At 38.1% G+C, this 14826-nt stretch overlaps 1 protein-coding gene across 10 annotated transcripts in view; it reads right to left on the bottom strand.

Moving 5' to 3' along the window:
* Positions 1-14826, bottom strand: part of EZH2 (enhancer of zeste 2 polycomb repressive complex 2 subunit) — a 44446-nt gene that overhangs the window by 13865 nt on the left and 15755 nt on the right. For 6 of the 10 annotated variants that reach the window (XM_016195460.2, XM_087820957.1, XM_087820959.1 and 3 more), the window contains exons 4-6: positions 3702-3818; positions 1069-1189; positions 145-285 (exon numbers count right to left, since the gene is read on the bottom strand). In XM_016195460.2, the coding sequence (XP_016050946.1) occupies positions 145-285; positions 1069-1189; positions 3702-3818 (379 nt within the window). Of the gene's footprint in view, positions 1-144; positions 286-1068; positions 1190-3701; positions 3819-7022; positions 7202-14826 lie in introns of all 10 variants that reach the window. The other 4 variants (XM_016195458.2, XM_016195463.2, XM_016195461.2 and 1 more) reach the window with 2 other exon arrangements.

The raw sequence follows: 14826 nt of genomic DNA, 5'->3' as shown, positions 1-14826 counted from the left end.
TGAAATGTTACAAATAATATTCTAATTTCAATTATACTGCTATCAATGTGATTTTTAACAACAATAAAAGGAATGAAGATCCACTTGCACTCCGCTGTTTTTGAAAGATGTTGTGATGGCAACACACAGACCTAACAGACATACCGTCTCGGTTCTCTTCCAGGTCTTTCTGTTTTTCTTCCCTTTCATCAGGATCATCTCCATCATCATCATCATCATCATCGTTGTACTGACCAAGAGCATTCACCAACTCCACAAAAATTTCATCATTTATAAACCCACATTCTGAAATTCACCAAGTCAGGTATCAGAAATATACAGAGAAGAGTGGTGAGGACGACAGTTTACATACGCCTGTTCTGACGGGGAACAGGCAGAGCCTATCAATCAGCACTGTAACATTATTAAACGAGGGGGGAGGGAAGATCCTTTTCAGGACCAGAATTTACCTTCAACACTTGTCATTTTCTCTTTAACATCCCTCCCCCAAAAGTTTCCAGTGTCTCTACTGTAACCTATTCTCTAGGAATTAACTGGGCCTTGGCCTCCTCTGAAACACTGTACCTGACAGACCTCACTTCCACTAAGGGTGAGGGCGACGAGGTCAGACGTGCCACCCTCCTGCCAGATAATCGAGCAGGCTCTACTGGACAAAAACCCCAAAGCCAAGACTCCAACACAGAATGTCAGGGACTGCAGCAGCCTGGGGGCAAGGAGTTTTAGAGGGTGGAGCCTTTGGGAGCCCAAGTCACATAAGCAGAGCCCTAGTTCTAACTAACGTGACTGCTAAAGAATCTTAAAATCTGCATATACTCAAACAATTCTATTTACATGTTACTGACATAATTTGTTATAACCAACAACAAATGAATAATTTTCACACTGCAAACATGGTCCCTCAATTTAAAAATGGAGAAAACACAAAATTTTAGCCTTGAGAGCCAGGCCAGTCCAGCACAAAATGTCATATTTTAAAAAATCTTTTCCATATCTATGCTAAAAAAAAAAATCTCAAAATCTCTCTCAATTCTTTGGCCGCCTTTCCAAGGGAATAAACACAAGGCTCACCTCTATCCCCATGTACTTTTCCATCATAATTTTTTATTAGTTCTTCAATGAAAGTCCCATCCTGGTCTAAAACTTCATCCCCCATATAAGGAATGTTATGTAAAACAGTTTCATCTTCCACCTAAAAATTTTTAAAAAATAATAAATTTAAAAGCAGCCTTAAGTATCAAATTTTTTAAAAATTAATGTAATAACTAAAATACAGCAATTTTTTCATAAGAAGATGTCTTTACCCAGTTCTCCAGGCCTAAAATACACAGCAAACTCTAAAAACTATAAATAAAAGACCCTTTTCACCAACAAGCATAACAAAGACACAAATCTAAGAAAATACACTATTTACCTCATCCAACATGTCATCATTAAAACTTCCCATTTTATGTACATGTTCCTGTTTCTTTTTCTTTTTTTTTAATATCTTTATTGATTTCAGAGAGAGGAAGGGGGAGAGGAAAGGGGAGAGGGATAGAAACATCAATGATGAGAGAGTCATTGATCGGCTGCCTCCTGCACGCCCCGGACTGGGGATGGAGCCCACAACCTGGGCATGTGCCCTGACCGGGAATCAAACCTTGATCTCCTGGATCCTAGGTCGATGCTCAACCGCTGAGCCATGTGAGCTGGGCTCATTCTTATTTCTTCTGATGATAGTGTCTTAGAATTGATGAAATATGGTTCATCAAAATGAACTATAAATAACTATACCTTTAAAAAAAACTAACATAAGGGCTTCTAGATTTAACTATTGAGAGACATTCCATATAATAAAATTCTAGGGATATAAAATAGAATATCGATGATCCATTAAAGTTTATGCCAAAAGATTTACTTGTTTACATAAAATTAGAACTTTCTAAAATAATGAAAAATATTTTGATACTGAGATGAACAGGAAGCATATCAAAATTGATAATGCTAATGAAGATGACAAATGAGTGTATAGCAAAGTTTAGAAGACAACAGGGAAGAAAGAGGGTGCTAGCTAAGCTGGCAAGAGGCAATCAAAGAAAAGTTCAGAGAACGGAGTGCTTAAGAATAAAAGGGCAGGAAGCTGCCATCATGGGAGGAAGAGAAGGTTCGATAAAGAATAAAAAAAGACAGTAATTACAGGTGAAGACTAGAGGGCTCTGAAGTCCATATTTAAGGACACTAAACTGTGGATCAGTCTAAGTCTTAGGTCCTTAAACGGGGTATGGATTAAAAATAGAATTTTAGAAAGATAATTCTGATAAGAGGAAAGGACAGGCTAACCGACCAGAGGTCATGGCAGCTATTTCAAGTGTCAGGTGCCACAGGCTGGTATAATGACCAATGAGGAATGCACGGGAAAAAGCCGTGAGACACACAGCAGTAGTGGTCAGGAAATACAAAGAAAGGGAAAATTTTCCAATAATCCTCAGATAACAAATTTAGGATAACTGCAGAGTTTATACCTTAGACAAACAGAAATGAAAATTTAAATTTTAATGTACTTATCTATTCAGATCAAGCTTGTGTACAACTAAAGAGTCCAGTTTTCATTGCATCTCACTTGCACTAACCCCATTTAAAGTAGGAGAGTTCATTTTTTGGATGCAAGCAAAAATTAAGTGACAATGGCTATTTTTTTCTTCCCAACTATATCCATATAGTCTTGTAGCCAAAACATACCCTAGCATAATAAAGATAGTCTGCCTAATCTACTTAGGTCAGTGTCCAGCAAAACCCATGGATGATTCATAAATCGTGTACATTGGCAAGCTTAAATACAATATTCTTTCAGAATTTCAGTCCAAAAATATGAAACTTCCCTTAAGCTCTTCCAATATGATTCAAACTAAATATTTTTGAACAAAGCCTTAATAAACACACAAATTTATGCAACTGCAGAAGAGTATGCGAAGTTTGCCTTTAACCCGCCACTGTAAAATCTTTAAAAGTTATTAAAGGCATTGGAAATATAAGCAATTCTCTAAGTTGCCTCACCAAAGACTTTCATCAACATTTTATTACCCTTATTATTTTAGATATCAAGTAATAAAACTATATTTTTATGCACTAACACTATTTTATATATAAAGTAGTAAACTATATGTTTTTATTGAGCGGCACGAGTCAAGAACACACACTCCAATTTCTCCCCTGTTCCACCTCCCTTCATCCTACTTCTACCAAGGAACACAGTGCTAGCGTTTCATTACAAAAGCTATTGGGCCACTGTTATCTGTGGAAACATGCTTGTGTTTTATAAGCCTTGAGAATATTCCCTAATGTACATTATCATTTAATAACATGCTGCCTAAAATTGTTTTAACTAAGTTCTCAATGAACAAAACCTCATAGTCAGACTGACCTGACCTCTTCAGGGCTAAAGACTATAAACTGTGTCTTTTAACTGCTTTTAATCCCAGGTACAGTCTTTGCTTAATACTTTTCCTCTGAAGAATATTTTAACTAGAAAGGACTAGGAAAAGAGCAACAGTGCACAGGCTTAAAATAGATACATAAAAATTGGTAAAAAAACATCACTCTGACTGCTGCCATTTTCATAGCTTTTTTACTCATATTATCTTGACTCAGCTTAATGAGAAAATCATCTATGCTATTTATTTAAAATAGTGATTATCAAATAAGCAAATATATTATTTACATACCATAAAATTCTGCTGTAGGGGAGACCAAGAGTACATTATGGGTACTGAGGCAACAGCATTGAGAGTCTTTAATGGGATGACTTGTGTTGGGAAATCCAAGTCACTGGACACTGAACACTAGAACAGAAAAAATAAAATGACTCGTAAGACTAAGACAACCTGAAGCTGTAGCAATTGTATTATATAGAAATGCTGCCTACTTATGTAATTTTAAAAAGGAAATTTTTAAATTACTGTCTTTACCTAAGACAGTCAAGTTCATAAAAACCAAGGAGGGTGGGGCTTCTTTTACTTGGGGTGAAAATAAAATGCTTCAAATTTTGCACATTTTTTAAACCCTCTACCCCTTCCCATACTTACCAATCAAAAACTGTATTTATATTAGCTTTCGATTAAGTGCTGGAAATTTCCTCCACATCTCAACCACATGGAATAATACTACAGATGCCAAATATGCCACTTAAATCTTACTTAAGAAGATATGGAAACTTGTTAGGTGACCCTTCCTTATCTTTATCTTCCCTTTTATAAAGCCCAGGTGTCATTTGCTGAATTATCAGGTGGTTCACAAACATTAAAGGGTAATAAATAGATCGCAACAAAATGGATTCAAATCATCTCTGCAAAGTATAAGCTCTACACTCTTAGTATAAAAAAGCTAATGTCATTAACTTTGTATGTGCCAGGCACGATCTTCCACACATTACACGTCTCAGCGTATTCAGTCCTCTATACAACACTGTAAAATGGAGACTGTCCTTAGCCCCATTTTACAGGTGAGAAAAGGAAGGTGAAGCAAGGATAAGTAACCGGCTCACGGTCACAGATAGGGCTAGAATTTAAACCCAGAAGGCCTGACTCTGGAGCCCTGCACATATTGCCGTGACACCAAATTTCCATAGTGGGTAAGTGCCTACATTCCCTTTAAATTCCGTATTTCATCCAATCCACGATGACATCAATTTCAGTATCTTCTGTATCACTAAAAAATAACATTCCAGTTGAACTATAACATAATGCTTTCTTATCACAGCAATTCTAAAGTGCACGATGGTTTCAGATGTTGAAACAGTAAACACTCTGCATCCTCGATTCTATGAAATACGGCAATGATCTGTGCCCAAGCAGCCACAGCACTGTGCACCTGTCTAGGAAACCAACTTTTCTTAGAGGGGCCTTTACCCGATTATCAGGTCTCCAGAGCCTTCTCAAAAATACCTGGACACACATGCATAATCTATAACCAATGAAAATAGAGCACAAATAAAGTAGAATTGAAGTGGTAAAACAGAGCAAATATTAATAATATATACACATAATTTTTAAACATTTAATTTTTATTTAAGAGGTCTTAAAAATAGCAGGACTAGCTCTGGTGACATCTGAGTGGACATGGTTGTCACAGAGGCCACACCTGGTTCTCGGCATTTTTGTCAGGCCAGGGGGTAACCTGGCAACAGTCACAGTCACTGCAGCACAAATAGTTCCTTCCTCTGTGGAAGTGAAGGTTTAAAGACAGAGTAGTTAGGAAGAACTGTGACAGTAATTAATCCATTAATTTGCTTTCCAAAAGGGCAAAGATAAAGATAATAATACTAGAAAGCTCATAGCTCAAATAAATAAGGTGTGAACAGTTCACTAGTACTCCAGAACCCACAATCTTTCCCGTTCCACTCTTTAGTCTGATACAATTCTTCATCCATCAGTCCAATACTCCAATAATAAGAGTAGTTAACATTTATTGAGCACATACTATGTTGCAGGCACTGTGCTAAGTGCTTTATAGCCATTATCTTAACCACTCTCATCTCGGCCATTAGCTTCACAAATGAGGTGGACAGTGAGGTTCAGAGAAGTTAAATAACTGGCCTAGTCAGAAAGGCAGTAAATTACCAAGCCAGGATGGAAGCCTACGTCTGACTCCAGCACCCAAGAGTTTCATAACTGCTACAGCCATGCAGCGGGTGCTGCAATGCCTATCCTCCCCCAGCACCCTCCTCTTTTATTACTGTCACTACCAAGTCTTCCTTCCCTCCTCCCTAAGTAGGATACTTAACACTGTAACTCTGGGGCATGTATTATCCACTGTCCAGTGATTTTAAGAACAGAATAACTTTCATTTCTTGCAAAAGAATTACAGGCTTGTTTTTTATTTTATACTTGGCAGAGGTAATTAATTCTGGGACTTTAATTCTGAAGATCTGCCCCCATAAAGCCTGGGGGGAGGGGGTGCAGAGGAGTAGGTTGCCTCTCCAACTCTGACTTATTTGCCTCCTTTAACATTTAAATCCAAGGTCACACTTAAGGTTAGATAGCTGAATATTCTATTCAACTACTAAGCAGGAGGGACCTTGGCCCTGCTTCATGTTTGCTCTGGCCATGTACAAAATGCTCTGGGTCTACTGAATGAGGTCAGCTGAGTTTTCCCATGAACAGAAAGAACTGACAGAAGCACAGAAATAAGATGGCAAAGGCTAAGTCCTCAGTGCTACCTCCACCCACAGCTGTCAGACTCCATGAGCCATCGTCTCAATTCGAGTCATAGAGTCACCGAGCTCTCTGAGGGCAGAGCGGTGGAGGCAGAGTGTGGCTTTGCTTTACCTCTCTGTCTCTCAAAGATACTCAGCACAGTGTCTCAAAAAAGAGTAGGCACTCAAAAAATGTTTCTGGAATGCACAGACTGCATTTGTCGGCTCTCCCTAATGGAGACTTCAACTTCAAATTTCTCTTTAAAGCTGAGAGAGCATCTATTTAGAAAACTAAAGATCCACACCACCTCATTCTCTACGTAGTATCTCCAGAAACCTGTCCCATTCATTAACTATCAACCTTAACTAATAACCACATTCCTTTCAATTATGAAATAATACTCAAATGCAAAAGCATTTGTTGGTAAAAACAAATTTGGGAATTCTTATTTAAATTGACTTATAGGAAAATTACTAAAAAATCCCAGTTACTTACCAGTAACTTTTTTTCTTTGAAAATGTATCATCCTTGACAGTTCCATACTTAAGCCTCCTATCACTCAGAGTTCTGAAAAGGATTTTGTCCTCATGGATCTCCACAGCATTTTACCTGATCAGAGTCACATGTCCTGGACTCAGGAGAGGAGCTCACTAGGAGACCACCTATGTCAACAAATTAAATTCTCTAATTTTAGTTTCAACTTGAGGATCATACAAGGAAGTTATCAGAGATGATTCATCATCAATGATAAGGGAAGAAAAAAACTACATTAATTATCAAGGATGCTACATTTTCAGAGAAACACAGCTTACTGGTAAGTAACCAGGTTCCTCTGAGGATGGATAGACTTACATCAACCAGCTGGTACAATAGGCGACTGTGTGGCTGGACCACTGGGAGCTGGAGAGGGAAGTCAAGCCAAAAATAGGAGTTGTAGGAGTACACAACCAAACTGAGACTCTTGGCAGAAGGCTGGTTCCAAGTAAAAACTGTGTTATGGAAAATCGTAGAGGGAAGAGCAGGTGAATGGCCTGCAGGGAAGGGAAAGAAATTAACACACCCTACTATGTGCCAAGCACTGTGCTAGAGACTTTACCAAAGTTAACTTCTTTAAAACTCACCACTACCCTATGAGTTAGATGACTCCCCATCTTACAGTGGGACATCCCAAAGGACAATGGCCATAGCCATCCAGTCTCTGAACAATCTTTAACATCAGAAGAGTTAAGTCCAACTTCCATGTAGTAGGGGGAGAAAATAGTCAGTTAGCCAAGTTAAAAATATTCTTGGATACTGATTGGTCCATTTGATTCATGCCAGAGACACAATGAACTGCTGATACTGTCTAATATCCTTTAGCTTTTCCAAGTAAAACAATAAGGAACTGTCTAACATCTAAGGTGTAGGAAAGAATGGTCAGGAGGAAGCATCACAGCTACCCAACTCTAGAGAAAAGCTGAGCATGATTTCTGAAACTACCCATATTCTTCAGGGTCAGAGTAAAGAGAACACAAGGAAGTGCTGAAGGGAAAAGTGTAGTGCAATAAATATCAAGTCTAGACCAAGTCGAGGGAGGCTCGATAGTTAAGTGACTCTTAACCAGGTCAGAGGGTGATTAGGAGAAAGTGATTCACAGAAATGAGTGGCTCCAACAGGAGAGTCAGAAATAAAAATGCAAACAAAAAATCCTGACACGGATGCATTTAATACAAGCAGCTAATCAAGGGTGTCAGAGGAGCGGTTCACTCCAGCCTCTAAATTACTTCTATTTTGTTGTTGAATATTTTTGTTGCAGAGCCATCTGGCTGGGGGGACAACTCCTACCTTGTAGCACAATGCTCTTGCACCGGAGTTCACATATGCATAATAGAAAGATGTCGTCCTATAAGCGGCAATTCTTACACTTCTGGGGGGGGTGGGGAGCCATATGTAGCATTTAACAGAACACATAATATTTGGAATACAACTTCAGGAAGTTTAGACACTTAAAGCTCTCCCCTGCATCCTGATCCTGAATGAAAGAGATCATAAATATATAAACCTAGTGAAGATATTAACTGTTAAAACCCAATGCAGTCTGGGTCTGAAGGGGGCTGGTGGGAAAATCATCTCCTCATAACCTGCAGTTATGCGCAAATACTGGAGAGCAGAAACAGAATAATAGTCACAGGAAATAAGTTGGTAAAACTACAAAAACACTCAACAAAGGACATGAAGCAAGTAACAGAGCCATGTTCATCCATTACATGCAATGTACCTAATTCAAGAATAGTCCTGTGTGTGGAAACTAAGACCATTTCTCTCGTAGAAAAATAAAAAAAGAAACCCACAAAAACTAAGACACGGAACAAAGAGTGTGTTATACAAGTCCTTGGCTTCCATATGCTATGGCAACCCAATCACCATGAAGTCTTGATTCCATAAGCGAACGTGGGATTGAACGCTATAGAGCAGTAGAGGCCCCAGTTAAAGAGAAGCCAGCCGGTCAGCCAGCCGGAGTCGTGGGGGGAAAAGCACCAAGTCCTCGCTCAGGGGGTAAACCTGGCTCAGCTGGCCACCAATTAGGTTGATCTTTGCAAAACAGATTTATAACTGCTCTGCAATCATTCCCTGGCTATGTATTGAAACAACTATAATGCTAAATAAAAAAAAATTTTTAAATCAAATTCCTACTCACTATGCCAAAGAAAATTCCTGATGGGTTAAATGATAATAAGATATTAAAATGAAAATAGAGCTAAAAGACGGATAGGCAACTTATAACTTTGAAGTGGAGAAAGACTTTCTAAGCCTTTAAGAAAGAAAGAAATCAAAAGAAGAAATTCTAATTTAACCACATAAACATTTAAAACTTCTGCATAACCAAAATACACCAGAGATAATATCAAAATGTGGGGGGGTGGGGGTCTGCAAAACAAATGGTCAAACACTAATATTTATAATATACAAGAAGTCCTTAAAAATCTTAACACAAAAGTCCAACCTAATTTTAAAAGACTCACGACTGTAACCAGCCAGTGCATAAGAGAAACAGATAACAGACACTCAACCTCACCAAAGAATCAAATAAAGGCAAAGGAACAAACTAATAATTTTTTACCTATCAAACTGACGAAGATTTAAAAGATGGTAATATTATATGTTGGGAATATAAAGAGACACTTCCATAAATGGCTGGTAAAAGTGTAAAAGTGAAACCTTGCGAGGCACTTTCGTAATCTCTATTAAAATTTTAAATATGCATATCCTCTTGACCTAGTTATTCTATTTCCAGGAACTTTTCCTACAAAATTAATCAAAATATGCATATGAAGGATATTCACTGAAACGCTAACTACAAAAGTAAAAAATAAAAACCTAAATGCCCATCAATTGAGAATAGGGCAATTAGCCCAGCTAGTGTAGCTCAGTGATTGAATGTCGACCCATGAACCAAGAGGTCACCAGGTCAATTCACAGTCAGGTACTTGCCCAGGTTGTGGGCTTGATCCCCAGTAGGGGGCGCAAGGAGGCAGCCGATCAATGTTCCTATCTCTCTACCCTTCTCTCTCTCTCTCTCTCTCTCTAAAATCTATTAAAAGGGGGGGGGGAAATAGGGTAATTAATTATGGTTTATTCATAGTATCCAACACTACACATCTTAAAGAGATAAAAGACTGGACAGGGGCCATAAAGTGATGGCCCCAAACAACAGGCACATTTTATCTGGGAATAACTTTTCAAAATAAAATATATATTATCATTAACATATTATCAGATATAGAAGAACTCTCAAAGAATAAAAGTCACAATGATTGGACTACAGGGACTTTTGTCTTGTTTTATATATTTCTGTGTTAACTGAATTTTTACAACTATTCTGCAATGATCTGTTAACTGGAAAGATGAAAAACAGGAATTTCATTGACCCAATAGACAGTCACATTAGCTGTTATAAAACTGCCACGTCAGTTGCCAAGGTAGCTCATGACATCTGCCTAAACCTCCCAAAATGGTACAAGTGATATTCTTTTATAAAATCTAGTAAGAGAAAACAATACCAAGCAATGAAGTTAAGTCAATCTACATTATCAAGCTAAATTGTGACAGAGTTCTAGGTCTAATAAAATTTTTTATTTCTTCAGAGCAATAAGCATGTTTTAACACTGCAGACTAGACAAGCTTTCTTTTGGTTTTGGCTCGTTCTGTTTGCTTTTAAAATACCTGTAAATACCTGTCAAAATTTGGTTTCACATTTTGGGAAAAGACAATCTGTAGTAGTCAATTTAACAATTTTTAAACACAAGCAATATACACAGATTCTAGGAGAAAAACAACAAATTAAATACAACTTCTACTTGTGTATTAGTTGCACAAATTAAACATGACATTTTTAAGAGTTCACTCTTTCAACGTAAGATATCTAATCTTAAGTTTCAAATATAAACTCAAACATTATAAGTGACCTTTCTTTTTTGTTAAATGACCCTTTGGAAAAGCATAAAATACTTTTACTAGATTAGTTTCCTTTCAAAAGAAAAGGGACATCTCCTTTATGGTCATTTAAGAATTGCTCCACCTATTTTGGCCACAAGAAAGCCAGAAAGGAAGCGAAAGCTGTCTTTAAAAAACTACACAGAAGGAAAGGCCGGCAGGGTTAACATAAGACAATTCTCCAAATAAATACCAACAAATGGTTAAGAGAGACAAACAGCAGCAGAAAGCAACTTAGAAATGAGTTCCTTTAGAAACTAGGAAAGGACGGATATGTTCAGACTGTAAGTCAAAGCAGACACTTGGAAGAGCCATCAGTTTATTTCTAAGACATGAGAAAAGAGACCTCACTCCCTCCCATATCTGCTCAAAGGACTCAGGAGACTCTAGACCTGTTGGTCCAGTAATCCTGCAATTTACAAAGGAAAGAAAGCATGTTAGTGTGTTAAAAGTTAAGACTGTTTAAGTAAAGAGCACTATAGTATACATTGGGTACACTAACATATTATTTTTTCTTTGTAAATAGCAACTAAATGTATTTACAATTAACCTAGGAAAGTCAATAAATGATGCAATCTAATGTTTACATGTAAACACAATGTTTTTCTTCCCCTTCACCAAAAGTAAGTCCAAATTGCAAACATATGAAAGAACTTACACATTCTATGTTATTTTGATAGAAGTCTCTCAAAAAAAAAAAACTTACACCCAGCCAGTGTGTCTCAGTGGTTGACCCAGGAACCAAGAGGTCACAGTTCCATTCAGGGTCAGGCCCAGGTTGCAGGCTTGATCCCCAGTAGGGAGCAGCCGATCTATGATGTTTCTCTCTCATTGATGTTTCTATCTCACTATCCCTCTCCCTTCCTCTCCCTCTAAAAATCAATAAAACATATAAAAAAATTTACAAATAGGAAATGATAGGTGATAAACTTAAAATTCTTTCAGACATCACTAGGAAGAGCAAACCTGCATATTTGCTCTTCCTAGTGACACTTAATTCTTCATGAATATGAGGACTAGGAGGCCTCTCCAATGCTGTCAAGCATTATGAAGAAGCCCCATGTTTCAACATACATAAAAAATTATCACTCTTTTCATTAGTAAACAAGACACAGATTTCTTTACAAGAACATTATATTCTCCTGGAAATCTAAAAATGCATATTGGCAGGATTTTTAAATTATAAAACCCATCATACCACTTGCCCAGAAGACAGACATCATCTGAGCAAGCTCTTTCAGTCATAATACGTATAGGTAATAAAAGCTTGATGTGAAGAATCATGAAGAGGAAAGTGCCTTGTGGTTTTTAATCAAGAAATGGACAAATGTACAATAAGAAATGCCCTAGCAAAACTACAATAGTAATTCTTAAACCAGCTTCTTCATGAAACCTGGAAGAGCAGCCACACTGAAGAATCTGACTACCATCATGCAGACTTCTGGAGACAAAGGGTGACAGTCACCTGGAAACATCTGATGAACAGCCACACATTACAGCAATAAGGCATACATCCCTTGGCTTGTAGGTAATGACATTTTAAGCCCCTTAAAAAGATCAACAGAAGAACAAAAGAAATAAATGTAAAATATATATTACAGTCACCGTCCTCAAGGAGTTAAAAATATTTTTTTAAGGAAATACAAAAATAGACACCTATTCTGTATTAAAATTCTACAGGTAACACTGATTAAGGTTCTATAACCTCAACACCAAAAAACAGGTACCAAAAAGTGTTTAAGAACACATAAAAGGCTCTGGCTGGTGTGGCTCAGTGGTTAGAGCGTCAGCCTGCAGACGGGTCGTGGGTTCAGTTCCAGGTCAAGGGCACGCGCATGGCTACAGGTCCAACCCAGCCCCAAGTCTGGGAAAGTGCGGGAGGCAACAAACTGACCTGTCTCTATCACAGCAATGTTTCTCTTTCTCTCTCCTCTCTCTCTTTTCCCCCTCTCTTCCACTCGCTCATAAAAAAAAAAAAAAAAAAAAAAAAAAATCAATGGAAAAATACCCTCACTCCTTGGGTGAGGATTAAAATAATAAAATACATTAAGAAAACAGCACACGACAGAGCTCCCTGATGGGACGCCAGCCCTACAGCAATCGCCTCGTTAGATTGGAAAGCACACTTGTCCGACATTCCTGACTACAGTAACTTCAATGAAATCACTTAAAAGAAGAGAAAATAGAAGACACCTAAAAAACTAAAAATTGTCATTGAATCATCGTCCCGCTGCAAAGGATTTAAACTGAAGACAGACCTTACAAAAGACGAGCTTAAAAAGATGAGCAGCTCATTAAAGCAATGTTACAAGAGCACTTCCAAATGGTAAAAGCACAAACTAGGTGTTTGGATCAACACTGCAGCCCAAACCCCTGTCAAGCCTACTACCAGGAAAGTCTACAGAACAGGCCAACTCTTATTTATCCTGCTTCTAACCTACTTCAAACTCCAAACTTCAGAACATATAACAGAAATCAATATATAGCTGGAAAGGCTCAAACTGAAGAAAAAGGTAACAGATATATTCTCATCTGAAAAGTAAGGCAGAGATCATTAGTCTTTCCAGCCCTAAGATTTTATTACTTATTGTGATACCACCAAAAAGCTTACTGAAAACTGTACAAGCCTTCAGTTTCCAAAAGTCAGGGATGATGGTCTGAAAGGGGTGGAGATGGGGGAGTAAGAGATGCACCATCTGAAGCAGATGAGTTATCAAGAGCAGCCCGAACACCAGCACCCTACCAGGCCAGAGTTCACACAACACAATCTGAATTCCTGAGGCTGGGGTTACTTCCCTCCTTTTACTCTCCTATTTTGTGGAAATGGTGCTTCTCAATCTGCAAGGGGTACTAAGTTTAGAAAACAATTTTACTAAAATGCTAATTTCTTCTCACAATTTCTCACATAAACTCACGATATCTTTATATGCAATGATGTTTATCTCCATTTGACAAAATTAAGACATTTCCAATTAGTAAATATTCATTTGAATATACTCTTAAGTTTAACACCAAAAATTATATTATGAGCAACTAAAGTTGTACATAAATAATGAACTTTACTAATTTTTTAATGTGTCTGAGCAAAGTGTACTCTTCAGGGCCCACATCAGATCATTAGAGCAAGCAAACTGACTTAGCTCTTCTAAGGCTCAGTTTCCTCACCTGGGGAAGAAAGGACAATACAACCACCATGATTCAATGAAATAACGTGTGCAGAGTACCTCGCATAGTACCAGAAATCGTTATTGCTGTTAACTTTTAGTGTTAATGTAAATTGGGTTTTTTGATAGCATTTTGAGATTTGTAATGGGTGGCAAAAATAAGTATTGCATGTGTTTCTACTTTATTTCTCCAAACTTGTAAGCTTTATTCCTCCAGGAAGGGGGAAAAAAAGAGGTTTCTTTTTCCTTCACCTCAAAATTTCTAAAAGGTCACCAGACAAAACTTTCAAGACTTACTTTTTTAAAAGCCCCATGCTTAACTCCCTCAAAAACGGTCTGACTGGCATAGAAACAACCCCTCTCACCCTTCGTAGATTAATAAGTCCTCCCCTCCAACATGTAGGCCCTGACCGGTCTCAGACAGTGCAGAGAGTCTGCAGCATACCATACATATTCAGACAACTGCAGGTCAGAGCTTTAAAGAGTAGTCACCTGACAAAATGCATAAATGGCTAAGAACCACCCCAAGTCAGGCTTCAGCACTGAGACCACAGCACCGGCAGAGGTCATCACTAGGATGGTGTCTGTAGCACACACTGGGCTGCATGCAGTAACAGTGCTGACACACCTTTGAAGCCAGTGTCACAGGTCTCACACAATAGCAAAGCAGTGCTTGATTACCAATGGCTACTCGTTGCCCTGACCAGTGTGGCCCAGTTGGCTGAGTTTCTCCCATACACCAAAAGGTCGCTGATTTGATTCCCAGTCAGGACACATGCCCAGGTTTCCGGCTTAATCCCCAGTAGGGGGTTGCAGGATCTCTCACATCAATGTTTCTCTCTCTAAAATCAATTTAAAAAATATTTTTAAAATGGCTAGTCATGGAAACATTTTAGAACAAATCTCACTGTTTAGATCAGTTATTTTCTTTTTTAATATCTTTATTGATTTCAGAGAGAGGAAGGGAAAGGGAGAGATAGAAACATCAATGATGAGTCACTGATCGGCTGCCTCCTGCA

The sequence above is a fragment of the Miniopterus natalensis genome, chromosome 10 (assembly GCF_054644295.1).
Source record: "Miniopterus natalensis isolate mMinNat1 chromosome 10, mMinNat1.hap1, whole genome shotgun sequence".
Classification (NCBI taxonomy): Eukaryota; Metazoa; Chordata; class Mammalia; order Chiroptera; family Miniopteridae; genus Miniopterus; species Miniopterus natalensis.
The sequence above is the reverse complement of the archived record's forward strand: the minus strand, read 5'-3'. Positions and strand labels throughout refer to the sequence as shown.